This window comes from Anabrus simplex, chromosome 1 (genome assembly GCF_040414725.1).
Source record: "Anabrus simplex isolate iqAnaSimp1 chromosome 1, ASM4041472v1, whole genome shotgun sequence".
NCBI lineage: Eukaryota > Metazoa > Arthropoda > Insecta > Orthoptera > Tettigoniidae > Anabrus > Anabrus simplex.
Window position 1 is genome coordinate 647,381,449 of NC_090265.1, and position 21,984 is coordinate 647,403,432.

The 21,984-nt window shown below is 39.9% G+C and overlaps 1 protein-coding gene across 2 annotated transcripts in view; it reads left to right on the top strand.

Moving 5' to 3' along the window:
• Positions 1-1,819: 1,819 nt before the first annotated feature.
• LOC136857264 (uncharacterized) overlaps positions 1,820-21,984 on the top strand; it is a 64,340-nt gene continuing 44,175 nt past the window's right edge. For both annotated transcript variants that reach the window (XM_067135772.2, XM_067135773.2), the window contains exons 1-2: positions 1,820-1,975; positions 16,647-16,787. In XM_067135772.2, coding sequence (XP_066991873.1) covers positions 16,652-16,787 — 136 coding nt within the window. In that variant the 5' untranslated portion in view covers positions 1,820-1,975; positions 16,647-16,651. The remainder of the gene's footprint in view (positions 1,976-16,646; positions 16,788-21,984) is intronic.

Sequence of the window (21,984 nt, forward strand, 5' to 3'; positions counted from 1 at the left end):
AGCAGGCCTTAAGCCGTCTCATAAGAGCCTATGTATAGCCGCCACCTTGAGCAAGCGCCCCTAGGCCGTCTCATAAAAGCCTATGTATAGCCGCTTTCTTGCGCAAGCGCCCTTCGGCCGTCTCATAAGAGCAGCCGCCATCTTGCGCAAGCGCCCTTAGGCCGTCTCATACGAGCAGCCGCCATCTTGTACAAGCGCCCCTAGGCGTCTCATAAGAGCAGCCACCATCTTGTGCAATTGGCGTCGGGAAGGGCATCTTACCGTAAAACTAATGACAGTCCCTTAAAGGTGGCGTTTGTGAGGTTAGGTTCGCTCTCTTAGGCGTCGAGAAGGGCAACTAGCCGTTAAAGTGTGGTTAGAAAGCCGTCTCATAAAGAGCTGTATATAGCAGCCATCTTGTGCAATTTACGTTGGGAAGGGCATCTTGCCATAAAACTACGGCTCTGTGTAGACTCCTCCATGTGTGCTTACTTATGTCACTCCCCATTGCCCTACTACTTAAAACAACGTCAGAAGGGAATCATCATTGTCCTACTACTCAAAATAGCGTCGGGAAGGGCATCTCGCCGTAAAAACCACGTCTTGTAATTTTAATCTCCTCCAAGGTAACGACTGTCAACGTCGAAAAGGGCATCTAGCCGCAAAACTAAGGTTAGCCACCTCCATGAGGTTAGGCTTGCTCTCTTAAGCGTCGGGAAGGGCAACTAGCCGTTAAAGTAAGATTAAGCCCTCAAGATGGCGACTGTGAGGTTAGGCTTGCTCTCGTACGCAAAATCGGCGAACGTACAATGCCCTACTACTAACTAGCGGTCAATGACCTCAGCCATACTACTGGGTGCTGACGCAGCAGTGATGTCACAGTATTCAAATTTCCCGCGCGCAGTCACGTGACCCGCTGCTCGGCCTCTAATTGGCGCGTATTCAGGAATCGTTTTGCTCCTCTACTTATGAACTCTATAATCATTAAATATACTATACATTTTGCACGTTAACAGCTTATGGACATGAACATTACCTAACAGACTAGCTGTACTATTAGTAATCCTGGTTTTATATCTGCTGTTACATGGATTTTGATTATAGCATTCACATAATCTCTTACGTTCAGATGATAGTAGACTCTGCTGAAGTTTGTCTATATTGAAATCTCCCGCAGTAAAACACATATAGCAACTGTATATTTTCCATAAATGTCTTCAAGTACAATAAGAAAGTCCTTAGAAAATTTCAAATGGGGATTTTAACATCCCAAGATAATATCCTTCTCCAGACCACTCACTTTAATCAATAAAAAATTGTACGGGGTACCAGAACCAGGTGTGTTAATCGAAACTAATATTTTAGCTTTAGCCCTCGGTTTCTGGTACACCACAGTTACCTGTGAGTTACCTAAAAGCGCTTGTAACTTTAAACTGTGCTGTTAACTTGAACGAGTTTCCGGAAACTTAAATCCAGATTTATAAGCCCGTTAGCGTATATAGCATTGCAGAAGTAATAACAAACTTTTTCGGTGAATATAATATCAAAATATAAAATCTCCAGTCAAAACAATTTGTGTGAATAAAATCATTTTATTTATTTATTCATTACCCGATTTAATTCGTTAGCCGTAAGTCGCCCTGACGGGTTACACGGGCGTGAAGACTTAGCACCATGTGTCCCTGTGTTAAAAAAAAAAAAAATACTTAATGGATACCTATCAAATTAGTAAGTAACCTAGTATTTTCCCAACATGAAATATCCCCAATGAAATGTTATCCTTGCCTTTATATAATTTATATAACTCACTTTTTATTTAAGTTGGTACATACTAACTAACCTGCCGCAAACCAGTGACGGGACTGAGTGTTTTACAACGAAGTCCAAATACGGTAAAATCGAACGGGAAGAGGAGGAAGAAGAAGAAGACTGGTTTTAGGGACGTTGGTGACTGTCAGAAAGCTGTGCGTTGGAAATAATCTAATATCACTACTGGGTATGTAACCGTAACCACAGTACTAATACAGCAGAATTTCTGTGCTCAATACTCTTTCTATCTCTTCCAATTTTTTGTATCAATTTCATACGAATTAGTGCTCGATTGTAAAGAGATGTTATTATCTTTTTTAGATATTGATCGTTTTCATTGATATACACTTCTCAACTATTACTTTAAACTGAATACATACGTTACTTGTTTTGATTGCTATCGAAATCCCGCACAGATTTCGATTACTTGACATGAATGCTATTATTTGCACTTGTTCGCCAATCTGTTGCAAGCATGCAACTCTGGAAGCTGACTTTGGTTGACTTGTAGAATAATTTCAGAACAACTCTCGGTTAAAAAACACCAGACATCTAATTTGACACTCCTGGCTGTATTCCATTATCCCAGATTTACTAAGTTATATGGAGAGGAAATAATTGTGTTAATCCCAACGTGAGACCACATTGTTTAGCCATTAACATTGTATCTCCCCATTAATTAAAAACTGGCGACCGTCGCCGTGTGTATAGTAACCAGTTGCTTTGTATATTTTTCCCACAGTGGCTGTACATTTTTTCCTAATCGTACAAACTTTTTGTTTCAAGGACCAAAACTCTGTTTTTAAGTGATAACACAACAAAATGCATTGCAACATTAGTCATTAACCAAACGAAACCAAACGACGCAACAGCCCCGAAGGGCCATGGCCTACTTAGCGACCGTTACTGAGCCCGAAGGCCTGCAGATTACGAGGTGTTGTGTGGTCAGCATGACGAATCTTCTCGGCCGTTATTCTTGTCTTTCTAGACCTGGGCCGCCACCTCACCATCAGATAGCTTCTCAATAGTAATCGCGCAGACTGAGTGAACCTAGAACCAGCCCTCAGATCCAGGTAAAAAAAATCCCTGACCTGGCCGGGAATCGAACCCGGGGCCTCCGGGTAAAAGGTAGGCAGACCGCGGGGCCGGCTTTCAACATTAACAGAATGAAGAAAAGGCATCTTTACCTCTTATAGAATTATGGAACTAGTTACAGAAAGAAGATAAAAAATAACTGACTCAGTGGATCAGTGGTAGAGTTTGTAGGTTCAATCTTGGCTATTTTTGAAGAGCAAACAAAACTCCTTGCACTGTATGTCATTATTATAAATAATAATAGGTTTATTCCAGCTAATAACCATTAATAAAAATTTTAAAAATATAGTGACAATGAAAAGGTTATTCATTACATAAGTCCTTAAGAGACTCCTGTCTCCTATTCCACCACTCAGCATGGTATTGTTCACATTTCTGTCCACGTAGTTCACAGATGCACTCTAAGGCTGGCTCGTGGGAAGCCTTGGTTTTACACAATCAAAAATAGAATCCGTGCACTGAGAAACTAGTTACCATATGTCGAAGATCGTAGTCGTGCGCTTTGCAGTCTGAAGATATCATCGCTTAAGTTGCATAGAATTCAGACCATATTTCCTTCTTCTTAGCAGCAGGCCTTGGTATGCAGTTGTGGATGGCAGGTATATCTGTTGCCTTTTATCCTCTATATAAGAAGGATTTCCTGGCTAGTCGTCAGTCTGGATGGGGTGTTGCGACAAACACAAAATCTTCTTTAGAAAAGTTGCTGTTTTTTTTTTTAGGTTGTTCTTGGGGAAATAGCGCCAAATGAGTTGTTTCTCATAAGCAGTGAGGGGACTTATTTTGGTAAAGAGGATCTTCATAGCCGTATCAATTGATAGTTTTGGACTAATTGGGACAACCTGTAGAACACACCTCGTCTGGATGATAGGTTGTGAAGGTTGAAGATTGTCTCTTACAGTGACTGTATTATCCTGTAAGATGTTTGCTAGTATGTTTGTCATATAATGTCCTTTTTGTGTTACATTTTTCTAAGTTTATCAATAAGAATCTGATGATCCAGCAGGTCGAAAGCCTTTTGTTGTCTATAAAGATGACATGGTATTTACTTCTTGTATGTCTTAGAGCTTCTCCAACATCTTCCAGTAAGTTCTTTATCATGTATAAAGTTGACTTGCCTTTCCTGAACCCATTATATTGTTGATAGAGGAGATTTCAGTAGTTGGCGAAGTGAGCTATCCATTAGAATTTTGAAAAAGACTTTGAAAATTGCATTTTCTAAAGCGATACATCAATACAAATAGGTATAGTTTGGGCTCTTTTTACCTTTATATAGTAATCTTAGTGAGTTGCCCTGTGGATCAGTGGTAGAGTGTCGACCTCCGGATCTCAAGATAGCGGGTCCAAACCCGGCAGAGGTAGTCGGATTTTTTAAGGTGGAAAAAGTCCATTCAGCACTCCATATAGTACGATGTCGGCATATAAAAGGTCTCTGGTGACATATTTGGTGCTTATGTGACAAGATTCAATAAATCTCAGCCATAGACGCCCAAGAGAGTTTTGGGTAACTCTCTCTGCCATCTAGTAAGCCTAGAGTAAAACGGAACGTTGAAACTGACGAGCAGACAGCCAGATGGCGTCAAATTGAAATGTCTGCACGTGGTAGCTGAGGCCATACAATTATTATTAGTAGTAGTAGTAGTAGTAGTAGTAGTAGTAGTAGTAGTAGTAGTAGTAGTATGTAGCTATTACTAGTTTTCTAGCTAGATGTTATTTTGCTCATCTCTAGACACTCTAGACATGTTAAGGGTCTCTGATGGTGAACTGAGTGTCACCTGATGAAATTACATCAGCTCATTCATAGTATTTTTCCAGTAGAATTTCACTTTAGTTGCTAGACTGCAGTACAATCAGAATGTCAAACCTGGTGGGCAGGACAAGGTGACACCCAGCTCAGTAGCTAAAAAAAATATTATTATTTTATTTACGATCGTTTCAACCTCCTATGGGTTATGATTACACATCTTCCTTGACTGTTGATGTTCTTTCTTTTTACGTCAATACTCCTTCATTCTCTGGCTCGCTTTTGCTCGTTCCTCATTCATGAAACCCTTCTTGATCTCTTGGGTTTCTCTACGAACAGATCTGTCACCTCCGCTATTTTCCTGCTGAACAGTTCTGTTTGTAATATCTCCCTCCTCAATGCCGCATTTTTTAAGATCCTGATGAACTTCTTTCAGCCATGGTACTTGGTCTTTCTTCTTTCCTGGAAGAGGAGGATCTTATTTGCTGGGTATTCTGGTCCCATTCTTCTCAGGTGTTCATAGAAAGTCATTTGCCTTTTTCTTATCGAGGTTGAAATGTTTTCGCGTTTTTCATACAGCTCTTGATTTGATCTCAAACGGGAGGTAAACTCATTTCCTGTTGCTTTCTTGGGTCCCAGAATTTTCCTCAGAAATTTATGCTCTTTCTTTTCTGTTTCATTAATCCTCTTTCTGGCAGTTGTCTCTGCTACATAGAGGCATTCAGGTTTCACCACAGTATTTTAGTGTCTGAGTTTGGCTTGATAGGAGAGGGATTTGGACTTATAAGTTTCCTGGCATAGTCTGAATGCAATCTCCAACTTCTTTGCTCTTTCTTCGATAGCTGGCTTCTTGTTGTTGTTAGGAGTCAGAATCTCCCCTAGATATTTGAATTTGTGGACTCTCTTTATGTCACCATACTTCATTGTCCATATTAGCTTTTTGGGATCTATGTTCATGTACTTAGTTTTCTCAAAGGATATTTGAAATCCTGCCTTTCTGCTGTTGCTTGCAAAACCTCTGTCTGTTTAGTGGCAGTCTCTAGATTTTCAGCAAAGAACGTGGGAGACTCCCTATTTTTGATCCTTCTTCCCTCTCTCCTGATTGCAGAGACTTATCTCCCGATTTTGAGGACAGATTTAGTATTCCTGTATTTTTGAAAATCCCAGGCTTTTCCTCGTTCTTTAAGAAGCTGGAGAGAACTGATGTTCACCGGGTGAGTTGGCCGTGCGGTTAGGAGCGCGCAGCTGTGAGCTCGCATCCGGGAGATAGTGGGTTTGAACCCCACCGTTAGCAGCCCTGAAGATGGTTTTCCGTGGTTTCCCATTTTCACACCAGGCAAATGCTGGGGCTAAACCTTAATTAAGGCCACGGCCGCTTTTCCATTCCTAGGCCTTTCATATCCCATCATCACCATAAGACCTATCTGTGTCGGTGTGACGTATAGCAACTAGCAAAAAATAAAAATAAATAACTGATGTTCAGTGGGCACTGGCAAGACAGATGCAATCAGCTGGTGGTGTTCTTAAATATGACAAAATCTCTAATGTAATGTTTTTTATTTTATCATTTCCACATAGCAGTGTCAACTGTGAGACTATTTTTTAGCATATTTACAAAGACAAAACTCAATTCCAATAAAAAAGAACTGTGGAAAAAAATTAACCTTAAAACCCATTCAACAAGGCCAGTGCTTTGAGCATAAATCCAGTTCATAAATCTTTGAATAGACCTAAGACAGTTAAAATGAATAATCATGTGTTCTAAATCTCAGATAGATGCAGTATTTCAGTATTTATAAATAAATAATTAAATAAATAAATAAATAAGTCAGTGGAGTATATTGAGGGCTACCAAGGCTATGGGTGAAACCCTAACCTCAAATGAGAACAATGGAAATCTAAAGCACATTATAATGTAAGCATCTGGCACATTGTTCCATTTACAAAACTTGAACGCAGTGAGATAAAACGTTGCTCGTATTTCTGAGTGCAAGGCATCGGAGAAAGGTATTGCATCATTCTCCCCTCGACCCACCTCGCGCGGCTTGCTGATGTATGTCTGATAGGTGCGAGGACCAGGGAGATAGGTGTGCTAGGCTTCGTTCCGTCAGATCGCCACTGTTAAAACCAACCATGCGTTCCTTATCGTATATACTTCCTCACCTTATACTCGTAGATAACAGAATGCTGGTATTTCACTCCCGTTTACTTGTACATCCTTGTAGGGCTACTCTTATAGGAGTAATCTAGTTTTCATTTTGTAGGCAGATCTCCTAAAATGAAATGCAATCTTTTAGGTTTCATGTTCTCTTTGGTTGGTTGGAATCGAACCTGTGATCATGGGTCGGACACCACCACTGATCTCCCGAGAAAGTGAATCAACCAGTGAACGATGGGTACGACTGCTGGTAATGCTATAAAATAAAAAATTTAATAATAATAATAATAATAATAATAATAATAAAAGGCTTTGGATTTGACCAACTGGTGGAGGAAAGAGCTCCTGTAAATATATATATATATATATATAGCCTACAATATGTTGTTCTTACATGTTTTTACAAATTTTTGGTTGTGGAGTTTAGCTCTTGCCAGGGAGGACTGGAAGTTTGTGTAGTTTTTCTATTTCTTTTGTTGCGATATGAATTCCTGTTCGTCAAAGCGGTTAGTCAGGTTAACTTTTTATGTGTCTTTTTATGTGATTGTCGCTTGTTCCGTAATTTCGTATCCCGTTCCCTCATTGAGAAAAATGAAGTCACCGTGGAAGTTAGAAGATAGCGCCTAAAAGATCACATAGTTCGTGTTTATTCTTTCCTGGTTACTAACCTTTCAGCACTTCGGTCACATTTTTAATCAAACAAAATGTATCAATAGAAATGTTACAGAATAACATCTTATGGAAAATGTTGTATGCTCATAGTTATATTTCTATATCAATAATGTATTTGTCAGTTGAGACTTTACAGCCAACAACATGGCTACTACTTATCTTCGTTTCACTAGTTCCATCTTTCAACATTACAATATTGCTTTACGGACAGCATCATGGCCGCTGGTAGGCCACAGAGATAACTTAAAGTAGGAGCTAAAAAAAATAGAGGTGGTGAAGAGTTTCAAGTACCTAGGGAAATGGAGGTTCAAGTACCTAGGGAAATGGATTGAATGGAACAACATTGAAAGGAAAGCAATAGAAGCTAGAAGGAACAAAATGGAACTAGCTTTCCAGAAAACCAAAAGCACATACAATAAGAAAGCCCTCTCTTAGAACACCAAAATAAGGCATTATAACACAGTAATTAAGCTGGAAGCACTCTATGCAGCAGAGACACTAGTCATGTGGAAGAAAGGGCAAATAGAAAAATTGGGAATCAAGGAGAGGAAAATATTGGAGATCATGGGGACCAAAGACAAAACTAAGAGGTTCCAATTTAAAAACAACACCAGACAACGGGTTCAGGTATCAGAGGAGGAAAGGAGGAGGAGATCAGTTAGAATGAAGAACTATTGGGAGAAGAAAAGAGCATAAGCATCTAAGAAGTGATTGATCTGATGTACCCCCAAGGCGTCCGACAAGGTGACGGCTTATCTCCGCTCCTTTTCAACCTTGTCCTAGACAAAGTCATCTGCGAGTGGGAGAAGACATTGAAAGACATGGGATACTGGCGCCCCATATGACTAGGACGACCCAAAGACGGTATTGAGATATCCTCCCTCGCTTTTGCAGATGACCTGGCCATACTGACAAATGATGTAGTCACAGCCGCCAAACAAATTGAAACCCTTAGCGAATGTACTGGAAAGGTTGGCCTACAAATATCCATTGAAAAGACCAAGTTCTTCTTCTCAAAACTTGGCATCCAAAATTTGAACCCGACATATGGGCAAATCAACCGAGTACCACACTTCAAGTACTTGGGAGAAATACTTAAACCAACGGGAGGCAAGAAGACTGCCCAGAAAATTCGTCTACAAAAACTTCTGATATAGATGTTGATTCCCATAGGGAATCTGAAATATTTGTTCCGAATGAGTAAATTTATAATACCAATATAAATGGTCCGTTATTGGACATTATAAATTTTCCAGCTAACTCATTCCCGGTTGCCAGCGTTTCGGCCCCGTGTGCTAGGCTGAGCTCATCAGTTGGTATCTAGCACACCTATCAAGACGCATGGCTAGTGCATACCATGGAGGCCACTACGTAGGCTAATTGTAGCCACTGGCAGTGCCAATGCACTATGAGAGACCATGTCTCACTACTTAAAATTGATGCCTGCTTGGCCATCAGATGATATAGATGCTGATTCCCATAGGGAATCTGAAATATTTGTATTATAAATTTACTCATTTGGAACAAATATTTCAGATTCACTATGGGAATCAACATCTGTATCATCTGATGGCCAAGCAGGCATCAATTTTTGGTAGTGAGACATGGTCTCTTCATAGTGCATTGGCACTGCCGGTGGCTACAATTAGTCTACGCAGTGGCCTCCACTGTATGCACTAACCATGCGTCTTGGTAGGTGTGCTAGGTACCAGCTGATGAGCCCAGCCTAGCACACGGGAGCGAAACGCTGGCAACCGGGAATGAGTTAGCTGGAAAATTAATAATATCCAATAACTATTTATATTGGTATTACAAAAACTTCAGAAAGCCTACGGTAGGGTTCACAACATATACAATAAAAAGTGCTTGTCCCGCCATGCAAAGATCAGACATTATAATACAGTAATCAAGCCCGAAGTCTTGTATGCCAGTGAGACCCTTACACTAAACGGGAAAGTTGACCTAGAAAACATTTTAAAAGAAGAAAAAAGAATCCTGAGGAAAATTCTCGGCCCCCGAAAAACAGGGCACGTTTGCAGACTGCCGGCATGTAGACTGACACACAAGATTCTCACCTATATAGAACATCTAAAAAATATTCCATGGATACTGGAAGTGAAGAAGGATCTGGAAAAAGCCCAGGTGAACTCAACTGACACCGCGGACAGAAAGCTCTATAGGAAAAAAAATTAATTAATTGATGGAAAGTGCAACCTTACCGAGCTCGATAGCTGCAGTCGCTTAATTGCGACCAGTATCCAGTATTCGGGAGATAGTAGGTTCGAACCCCACTATCGGCAGCCCTGAAAATGGTTTTCCGTGGTTTCCCATTTTCACACCAGGCAAATGCTGGGGCTGTACCTTAATTAAGGCCACGGCCGATTCCTTCCCACTCCTAGCACTATCCTGTCCCATTGTCACCATAAGACCTATCTGAGTCGGTGCAACGTAAAGCAACTAGCGAAAGTGCAACCAGAGAACGAAGTGGAAAAAAAAAAAAGACTGGAGCAAAGTGGACAGAAGAATGAAAAAGGATTCACAGAGAAAGGATGAGAGCTGTTTGGCAACTCAGAAAACAGAATCAGTAGAGCTTTGCGTGATCCATTGGATTCATACGCACATAATAATAATAATAATAATAATAATAATAATAATAGTGGTGCATGGCCTATGTTTAGGCTTAGTGGTGACCTAATGAAGATAAAATTAATAGTGAAGATGTGATAAACACCCAGTCCCCAAGCCAGGGGAAGTAAAAGTACGAGGGGGTTGATTCTGAGAATTTAACTGGGCCCATCGGACCAGAGGCAAGCATTCTATCTATTTTGTCACAAAGCTGGACTTTAATTTGCTAAACCTTAGGCTACCATCTCCACTGATCAGGTGTCGATTATTGACAGCAGCAGAGGCCAGGGCAGTAGCTTGTGAAACAGCAGTAACAACACAGCAGGCTTCTCCGTTGGCTATTGGCTCCAGCTCAGAACGTTTAGGGCTTGACATTCTCTAAATCAAATATCGAAAAGGGTAACCTAAGTCCAGTGGTAGCCCACGTCTTGACCCCAGCATACGCCATTGACATAAATAAATAAACTAATTAATTAATAAGATAAATTTTGTAATTGAGTAGTATAATGTGTCAAATATTCTTCAAAGTTACATCATCAATTATGTGTCGTAACATGCCAGGATTTGCCACAAAAGGCATCTCCTGATTTTTTTACTTTTGAAAGTTGGCATGTCTGCATATGCCTTTTTGAAATCTACAAATGTCATAATTACCTCCTTGTCTGCTGCTAAGGTTTTAGTTTTGATTAAAGTCTTGATGGTAAATATCTGCTCCGCACAGGACCATCCTTTCCTGAATCCTGCTTGGTATTCCCCCAACTCTTGATCTATGTGATTCTCGATTCTACTCTGGAGCACTATAGACGATATCCTGTATATGACTGATAGGAGTGATATGCGTCTATAGTTGTTAACATGAGTTTTGCCTCCTTTCTTATGTAGGCCTAATGGGTGAATGATAGCATCCTTCCATTCATCTGGTGTATTTTCCATTTCCCAAATCTCTTTGGAAAGGTCTCATTAACTGTTCTAATATTTTGTCCCCTGAGTATTGTAGAAGTTCCGCCACGATTGAATCTTTACCAGACGTTTTGTTGTTTTTGAGGTTCTTAATGATTTCTTTTATTTCCTCTTTGTCTGGTGGGGCTGAGTCGAAAAGTTTGGATTGGGTTTCTTGGAAGGACATATCTTTCTTTGGAGGTTCACAGTTCAGTAACACTTTAAAGTATTTGGCCAGATGTTCACAATTTTGTTTGTTGTTAAGAATCAATTTACCAGAATCATTCTTGAAGCAGATAGTGGGTGGAGAATATTTTCTAAGTCTTGATTTGAAGGTCTTATAGAAGTTTGTGAAAACTTTGGCCATAAATTTCCTTTGAGTTATTAACCCATCAGAATTCTCTTTGGTGGAGTTCCATATATTCCATGCCTCAGAACTTTTCTTTAGAGCAGCTTCACACTCATCATTCCACCGTGGATGCTTTTTCCTTTTAGCGAGAAATATTGTATGTTTTGCACCTTCTTGGATTTTTCGAGCCATTTCATCCCATTTATATGTGTTCATTAAATCCAGTTCTTTCTGGTAGTTTTCTAATATATCTCTGTTTATTTTCAGTTCTTCAAATCTGTATTTTTGTATCCTGAAAGTTTTATCCTTGGTGTTGGTAGGAATGAATTTAATTTGGATCCTAGTCAGATAGTAGTCTGAATCGAAGTTTGCTCCTCATTGTACTCTAACATTCATTATTTCTCTGGGGTTACTGGTTGCAACATGGTCAATTTGGAACTCTCCTAGCAGAGGAATGGGTGACTACCATGTCTTGATATGCTTTGGGGTCCTCTTGAACTGTGTGGTCATTACTTTCATGTTGAAAGATTCACAGATATCTATTAATCTTTCACCATTCTGGTTAGTCCTGTGGTGAGCTGGGCATTTACCTATCAGCTTTCTGTACTTCTTTTCTTTCCCTAGCTGAGCATTATTAAAGTCCCCCATTAGAATCTTTATGTGCCTGTCTGGAGTTCTGAATATTTCTTCTTCAAGCTGAGACCAGAACTCGTTTACCTTCTGAGGATTTTTTTTTTTTTTTTTTTTTTTTTTTTTTTTTTCATTAATAGGGGCATGGGCATTGTACGGAGTATAGAGTTTGTTGCCGCTTTTTAGGGTCAGTACGGTATACTGTAGACAGTCTTGCAGATGGAGATCTGAAATCCATGATGGATTCTACTATTGAGTAGTGAACAAAAAGGGCTGTACCAAGTGTTACCATGGTGTTCTTGGTTTTCTCGAATTTCTTAACTTTAATGGCAGGTTTTCCCTTTAGTATCCTGAAGATATCTGCTACTGTGATTTCATTTGATCTCTACCTTGTATTTTTCAAGTCATTTTATTAGTTCCATCTGTTTACCTGTCTTCAGAAGAGTGTTACATTGAGTGTTCCAAAGAAGTGTTTCTGTTTCGTCCTCAACTTACGGGGTGATGGACCCTCCAAGTGATCCAAGCATGATGGGTTAGGGCCCCCAGAATCCTGTGCCCTAAGACCAATGACTTGGCCCCGGATTTTACCGTCTGGGGTGTTAATTTCCAAACGTTTTTCATCCATCATGCTAGTTGTGTGCGATAGCAATTTCTTTTTGTTTTTGCAAGTTGCTTTACGTTGCACCGACACAGATAGGTCTTATGGCGACGATGGGACAGGGAAGGGCTAGGATACTGGATACTGGCCGCACTTAAGCGACTGCGGTGTGTGCGATAGCACTTGTGGGACAGAGCACTGCTCTATCCACGAGTAAAACCAAGTTGGTAAGCAGCAGTACCGGGTGAGTGGCCGTGTGGTCAGGGGCGTGCAGCTGTGAGCTTGCATCCGGGAGATAGTGGGTTCAAATCCCACTGTCGGCAGCCCTGTGCCAGAGGAGTGGTCTGTAATGAATAAGCAGCGAGAATTTACATGGCCCACGTCACTATGTGCCGCCTCTAGCGAGGGGCCTGAGCATTTCCCGAATCAGAAGAAGTAAGAGTAAAACTGCATGGGGGGGGGGTACACTTCTTCGCCTTTTGTTGGTATGTGAAATGGTACCAGAATAATGAACCACGTGGTTGATAATGTTTACGGTGAGGTGAACGGGACTTTGAGCGAGAATGATACTGTGGTCGATTCAGAACACTATTTATTGATAATGTTAATCGTTCAATCTGTTCTTCAAGCCTAGAAATCCTATGGGTGGGTGATGCTGACGGTTGCGACTGAATAGCAGATATGCTAGGACTCGAGTAATCTAATATCCGGTCTGCTATTGTTGCTAGGTTGTCCAGTGTATCACTGGAAGATGCTAATATAGACCTAAAATATACTGGTAGTCTTTGCATGAAAATAGTTCTTAAAAAGTCGTCCTGAACTTGTGTTCCAGCAAGGGTTCGCATTTCTCTGAGTAACTGACTAGGCTTCTTATCACCAAGTTCGATTTCTGTTAAAAGTTTGGTTACATTTCGTCCTTCTGATTCCTCAAATTCAGTTATAAGACGAGACTTGAGGTCTGTAAAAGGTGTATTGGATAATGGTCGATTCAGAAAGTCACTTACAAGCTTTTCGACATCAGGCTCAAGCGATCCTATTGTGTAATTAAATTTTGTCAATTCTGCCGTAATACCGGCCGTAGTGAATTGTGCTTCGATTTGCATCAGCCATAATTTTACTTTCTTTCACCAAATGGGTGGTATTTTAACTGAGACGCGTGCGATATGTGCATTTCTGTTCTCGTAAATGTCTGTTGATAGTGTTCCTTCCGCATTCTCAGTGTTAGGCATGTTTACAGAAACACAATAGTCACCCGGTTACACTGCACAACACTTGAATGCACACGTTTTTATTTCATCACGTCGGGGTCACCACTGTTAGAGTAAGCTAACTTGACTTGTGCTCTTAAATTGCTATTCAAGAATGAAAACTGTAAAAAGCAATGATTTATTGTTAACACAGCACCACACACAATTAACAACCAGGTATAAACAAACCCATATAAACATACATTCCACAAGGAGGTTATACAAACTTAAAAGGAGCAAAGAGAGAATGTAAAGATTGGTCACTAAGTCTTTGGAGTCGTTTTGATGTAGGTGGAGCCACCACAACGTACTGAATGGAGAACTTTCCTGGATGCCCTTTGCTCCACTAGGAGAAATAGGGAATAGTTTAAATTAGATATTGATGCAGACTTTCACAACTTGCCAGCTGACAAGCTTACCTTGTTCATTGGGATATTCGACCGTGTAGACATTTTAAAAGTGTCTGTGTTTAGCTACACTGCAGTAGTACTTGTCAAGATGAAATGACACAGGCTTTTTTTTTTTTTTTTTTTTTTTTTTTTTTTTGAGGACACCTGAAGCCAGCTGCCTGCTTGACAATCACCAGTCTATATTGCCTCCAACATGCTGTTAATTCTAAGAAGAGAGAGAGAGAGAGAGAGAGAGACAAGACAGTGAGGAGGTAGGAAAGAAGTGATACTTAAGGAAGTATTGTGCTTGTCCCCATGCTAAGCATGCTACTACGCAGATATGGTATCAAGGTTTGTGGTACTGCAAGTTGGTGATAAGGACCAGAAGAAAGCCCGATAAGCAGAAATGGAAAGATGCCTACTGGTAAAACCTGGCAAGTTTGACATAGCACATGCAAGGATATGGGTTAATTGTTCCAGAGGTAGTGTTAGGATTATATATCATGCACAAATCATAATAATTTTCTCAAGAATTGCAGTTATTCAGAGGATCAGTCCATCTTGGCACTGCTGTGACTAGTGCAGGCCTTACCGGCTGAAAAACTATGCTGTGACGGATCATACAGTGTGCGATATAACGTGACTTCCTTGGGATCCCTCAGCCGAGAATTCGACCAGGAGAATTTGGCTACACCCACTGAGGCGGAGGCCTGTTGGAGGTAGTGGGCGCATGCCAACGAGCCTACTTTCTTTTATAATATCTGAAGGCTAGGTGGCACCACCATCGACTTTTCTCTTTCTCGTATCGTTGTTACTAGGACCTGCACAGGGTGTCCCATTGTCTCCACAGCTTCTCAGTTGACATGAGAATGATACTGATGGATGGTAGCCAGAACCATGGTTTCCTCAGATTTCATCTCATGATCAAGGAAAGAGAGAACGTGCTCCACCTCTGCTGATTTTGCAGGTTGATGCTTATGTTCTTTCAGCTTGGTGTTAATGCTGCATTTGGTGGTACTGATATGAACCTTCCTACATGAACAGGGAGTACGGTACACATCTAGGCTAGAGAAAGAATCCGAAGAGTCCTTAGCTGAGTGTAATTGCTAAGACCAAGCAAATAGCTGCATGATTTGGGTGACGTAGCTATCAGCTTGCATTCGGGAGATAGTAGTTTCAAATCCCACTGTTGGCAGCCCTGAAGATGTTTTTCCGTGGTTTCCATTTTTCACACCAGACAAATGCTAGGGCTGTATCTTCAATAAGGCCACGGTCGCTGCCTTCCAATTCCTACCCCTTTCCTATCCCATCATCGCTGTAAGACCTATCTGTGTTGGTGCAGCTTAAAGCAAATAACAAAAGTAATATAATTGCTGGGATATTTTTTCGTAGTTGTAAAGGTGGTCTTGATGTCGTGACTCCTTAAAATCCAGTTCTATACATAATCATTGGGATAGGAGAAAGAAATGCCTTTCTCTATGGTACCTCTTCTTGTTTCTCTTCAGATCATAGAGGAATCTCAACAGTCTTCTTGATCTCAGTTTTGCTGTATCCATCAGCTTGTAAAGTTGCTGCTGCTATGATTGTCGTCATCATCATCATCATCATCATCATCGTCTGCTGCTGTTTTCAGAGGCACATGTTTTGATTCCTAATACTGCTCGAAATTTGGGATTTTCGGGAGGGCTGGGGCATTCAACTCATCTCCATGAGGGGTGTGCCTGAAAATAGCTGTTCCAATTGGGACGTGGACATGAATTTTGCCCGGCTTTGTGGCTAACTGGTTAGCATACTGTCATTTGATCAAAGACGTCTGGAGTTCGATACCCAGCCGGGTTAAGGATTTTAATCTTCATGGGTTAATTCCTCTGGTTCTGGGGCTGGGTATGTGCACCATCTTCGACATTAGATGTTACAGGCGACCCTCAAGGATTCAGAATATGACAACAAATTTATGAATTAACAGCCTACAGCAAAATTGAATATTCAAAGAGAAATAAATTAAATTTGCAGTGCATCGAATGTGTTAACATGAGTATGAATGTACATTGTGTCTCAGTATCCTGTAGGACTCCTGCAGTGCTGTGGTGTTAACAGCATCGATGACATCTTTGTCGATTCTGAGTCTGTTGCAAATGTCAACAAAGAAAGATGTAATCGTGCCTGTGACTCCAACAATAAGTCCCACCACTTCAGGTTTCTTGAGGAGATATTTATAAAGATAGTTGGAGATACACGAGTTGTGTCTGTACGTTTTTCTCTTTGTCGACATCTGCTGGCTGTCACATTCTGTAACATACTTCAGATTACACATACGCAAGAATTCCTCTCCTTAGTTCGAGAAATTATTGTGTGTGGTACGTATTTTATATAATTCACTAAATCTCATAGTTGTAACATCCATTTCCTTTTTAGGAGAAATGGATCAAGTGGAGAGAAGAGAGTATCCTCGTCAAAGAGACATCTCTAGTGATGGTGACGACATTCCTTTTGATGGTGGCTTTTCATCAGAACATAATAAGACGAGAATGATACCAGATCATTCCACTGATCCACGTAAGGAATTTGATCAATAAACTTTTAATTTGATGTTTGAGATATGATAAATGTAATTTTGGTATTGCATCCCTGGACACATCCATTAGTTGTATTGTTTTAACTAGTGATATTGACATATTGTGATAGCTCACAAATTAGAATAGAACAGAATTAAAATATTCATGAAATAAAATACTCAATCATCGCACTATGTGGTCTCTCCTTGTACTTACCTGATTACTTACACATACAATTGTTGATGGGCACCACCTACAAATCAATGTAACGATAATAGAATGAGAATCCTAAATATATCTAAGCTTACTTTGACAGCATAACATACAGGTACTGGGAAAAGGACATTGATGTTTGGTTTCCCAACTAAAATTTGAGGTTATCTGATCTACCATTGAAATAAAACTATTAATTTTATTTGATACTAAACAAAATACAGTATATTAATTAAATTTTGAATTTAAATGGTGAGACTTGCTGCAATAATTTGAATGACAATATAAAACTGAAATTACAATAGAAAGAAACTCATGGCATTAAATTTGAAATCCTCTTGTCCAGACATTTAAAAGCTTCACAAGAAATTTATCCCTCACTGTTTCACTTAACAGTACCTTGAACACTTTGAGTGTTATTATGACGTATTCCTTAGAATTGGTATCAGGTGTAGGTATCTCAAACCTAATTTGATGACATATTCTTTTAGTTTCACAAACAAGATCTAGGGCAGAATTCATAGACAGCACTTATACATAAGTGTCCCTTATAAGCCAGCTTTCATTTCATATTACCTATTTAAGTGTCCCACTTATTGCTATAAGTGGACCTCCCACACACACTTAAGTAACTCACGTATGTTGCAGCAAGATGGAGAATGATTTTGCTGAATATGTTGCATTTCATTCACAGAATACTTTCCGTGCACACAGTAGAGATGGAAAATCCTGTCGAAATGTAATGTGATCAACAATTTAAAGAAGGTTTCGTTTTAGTAAAGTGAGAGTTATGAATATTCTTGTTCCTTTGATTGAGAGAGTGAACATAACCTCTAGAGGACTCACTATCTCACCATTAATGAAGATATTGTTTTGAGATTTTATGCCACCTCTTAATTTCAGGTTATTATTATTATTATTATTATTATTATTATTATTATTATTATCACCACCACTATAATCATGACCGGTATTTCGCTTAATTAACTGGAAATGTGTTACAAGTTGATAAGTTACCAAGACTGTAGGTCTATGGAATAGTAAAGACCTATACTGAGTTATAAGAAATATGAACGTGTTGCACTACTACCATTTATTTTACGGTTGATTTGTGCTAAGTATATCAGGTTAGTCAACCAATCGTTTGCCGGTATATATCAGAAGTTTCTGAAATTATGGCATCGCACATCAAAACATACTAATTCCATTTCATTGGGGAAGTAATTAGGCCTATTACAATGTAACGGCTATATTTGTCAAATCATTAAAAGCATTGTAGGGCTAGATATTCTACATTTGGATGAATATTTATATAGGTTCGAGTGCCTGGATAACTATAAAGATATTATATTAAGAAGAAAATTAGACTCTGGGCATTTTCGTAGTTTGCATTGTCCACAACAAGTTTTTCCAACGTCAATCATATTCTGATGAGAAACTGCGTCGGTCTACTTGTTCTATATTATGTGCATGTACTGTACTTCGACACAAGTTCTTGCAGGTGCTGGCTCAGCTCGCTGTTTTATTATCCATTCCGATAATCAAATCCAATATAGACGATCTTTTAACCTCAAAAATTTCGCACGCGTACGCGCGATGTCCTTCGATAAACAAAACACAATAGATCATTCCACTATTCGGTAGCCAGACCTACACGATCCAGGAAGCATGGGCATAATATACAGCATTGCCACATCTCCAGTGATACGTACTGTATCAATGAGTGTGCTCTATAAGTGCTGTCTATGAAGTGTAAACTCATATAAGTGAATACTTACTATAAGTGATCCCTTATTATTTAAGGGTTCCACTTATATATAAGTGCTGACTATGAATTCGGCCCCTATGCTCTTCTTAAATAATTGAGAAGAATTTAGAAATTTATTGAACATCTCCTTTGGTAAATAGTTCCAATCCCTAATATGCCTTCTTATAAACTAATATTTGCCCCAATTTGTCCTCTTTAATTCCAAACTTATCTTCATATTCTGATCTTTCATACTTTTAAAAACACCACTCAAACTTATGCGACCACTAAAGTCATTCCTCGCCATTTCCACACCAACAGCTCAGAACATACCACTTATACAATAAATTAAAGAATTTCATTGTTAATTGTGAGGTGTTTTGATTAGGTGGGCTTGTAAACTAAATGAATGTTCTTAACATATCAATTAGTCGAGCAACTCACCTCGTTACTCCCAAGTCTTCCCAGCCCAAACTTTGCAACATTTTCGTAACGCTACTCTTTTGTCGGAAATCACCCAGAACAAATCGGGCTCCTTTTCTTTGGATACTTTCCCGTTCTCAAATCAAGTAATCCTGGTGACGGTCTCATACACTGGAACCATACTCTACTTAAGGTCTACCGAGCTTGATAGCTGCAGTCGCTTAAGTGTGGCCAGTATCCAGTAATCGGGAGATAGTGGGTTCGAGCCCCACTGTCGGCAGCCCTGAAGATGGTTTTCCATGGTTTCCCATTTTCACACCAGGCAAATGCCGGGGCTGTACCTTAATTAAGGTCACGGCCGCTTCCTTCTAATTCCTAGGCCTTTACTATCCATCGTCGCTGTTACGGAGTTTTCCGTGGTAGGTAGAGGTGAAAGAAGGTGCGGGTGTGAATAGGTCTCCAGCTACGAAAGCAAAATTAATTTAAAATTTAACAAGGTTATATTTTCTTTTCAAAAACAAAGAAATAACAAGCATGACAGGTACAAAGTAGCAAATCAAAAAGGGTAGTTACAATATTTACAGGAATTGGGCTTCGCGCCCTGATTTTACACTGCTTGGGCAATCAGCTCAGTTTTACCCCAAACACGAGTTTTAACAGAGGGGCAGAAAACCCCATTCATACCTAGGAGCCCTTGCTCCAAATTACACAGAAAAGCCTCCACGAGGCATACAACACTCAATTTTCAAAAGAGCCACTCGCTCTCAAAATTTAAGCCTCTCCCAGGCCACACCAAACTCCACCTTCAAGTTGTCCTCACTGGACATAGACACAGGGGTAAAATACCCAACCTACTGAGGTCTATTAAATAAAAATGGGCAATTACATGACCTCTAAAATAACAATTTGAGAGGAGGCGATCTTGCACTCCTAATACACTTGTTTTTAAAAACCTAATCTGGCTCTAGGCCACTAATGCAAGGGCTAATCCCATACTACCGAGGTGACTTTAGAAAAGAGCAATTTGTTTTACATTAACGAAGAATAGGTTGAGAAAATAAGTTCACCTCAAGACAATGTGAGTGGGAGCTCGAGAGGGTTAGCACTCTCTATCCCAATATGCAGCTTAAAAGAGAATAGAAGAAAAGATCGTTACATTTTAGGAAAGGGTTACATGGAGGAACGCTTCGTACCCGCCCCGAGAGTTAAACTGCTGAGCTAGCAAAGAAAGAATTTATTAATCGGCCATTACCTTATTGATGACCGCTGCCGAGGAAAGAGGCGCTTCCCGCCTCCTGCTATGTACTTTATACACTGAAAGATGGAACAGAAGTGGCCCGGAGACCCTAAAATCAGCAGTTTAAATACTCTCGCAGAAGGTTCTAGGCGTTAGGGGAATGAAAACACCCTCCCGCGATGATTTTATTGGTAGATCAATAAACCCCCTACACAATACTAAGAAGAAACACATAATTGGTGGAAAATTAATTCAAGAAATTCGGGATAGGCTAGATTTAAAACAAGGGGAAAGAAGGGGTTAATATTGCCAACTTAACCAAAGACTGAAAAAAATTTAGCAAATAACAAACATTTGAAATAAAAATTTTTCCAACAAAATAGTTCTTTGACTCCGCACTAGGTTGCACTATTGTTGATCTTCAGTAGTGTCCTCTAGAAGAGAAAGTTCACACTTCTTACTTCAAGCGAAACAAAACCACATCAAAAATGACACAGTTCAAAAACTCAAAATTTTCCACGTGGTGACATCTTCTGAGAAAGTAGAGAATTAATAGCGTAGATAAAGTTCAGACTTCCTCCAGCAGAGGAGTTTCAACTGGCGCACATTTTAAATTAGCGGAGTGGAGGTGTACCGCCCGGTACAGTCGCCATAAGACATATCTGTATCGGTGCGACGTAAAGCAAAATAGCTACCTAAGGTCTTACCAGAGACTTATATTCCCTTTTCTTTACATCATTACTACCACACCTAAATACCCTCATAACCATGTGCAGAGATCTGTACCGTTTTTCTACAACCCTATTTATGTGATTACCCCAATGAAGATCTCTTCTTATATTAACACCTAAGTCCTTACAGTGATCCCCATAAGGAACTTTCACCCCATCAATACAGTAATTAAAACTGAGAGGAGTTTTCGTATTAGTGAAACTCTCAACCTGACTTTTAACCCCATTACCATCATACCATTTCCTGCTGTCCATATCTCAACATTGTCAGTCTTTTTGCAGTCGCTCACAATTTTGTAATTATTTAGTACTCTATACAATATAACGTCATCTGCAAAAATCCTTATATTAGGTTCCAGTTCTTTACTTGGATCATTTATATACACAGATCAAAAAGATTAGGGGAACATGTTTTGTAACATCTGGTATGTGAACGTTAATTTGGTAGATGGGGTTTCAGTGGTTGTACAGACCTTAGCTACTCAGGGTATGTCAAATCGAAGTTATACTCCATCTGTAGGCGTAGCCATGCATTAAACTGTCAGGTGACCCCTCAAAACAAAGTGAATAATGGTGCGTCCGTGTGTCGTTATGAGGTACACAGACTACTGCGGTCATTTGAGCACATAGTACGTAAACCAGCACATCCCATGAGACATATTAACGAAGTTCAAGTCACAAGGGCTGTCACTTTGATCCAGGAAGGATGGACTTATCGTCATGTTGCTGTGGATCTCAGTGTCTCTCCGTCAGTTATTCAATGCTTGTGGAATCGCTACATTGAGACAGGTCAGTTCACAAGGAGGGTTGGACAAGGTCGTGGACACATGACAACAACACAGGGTGA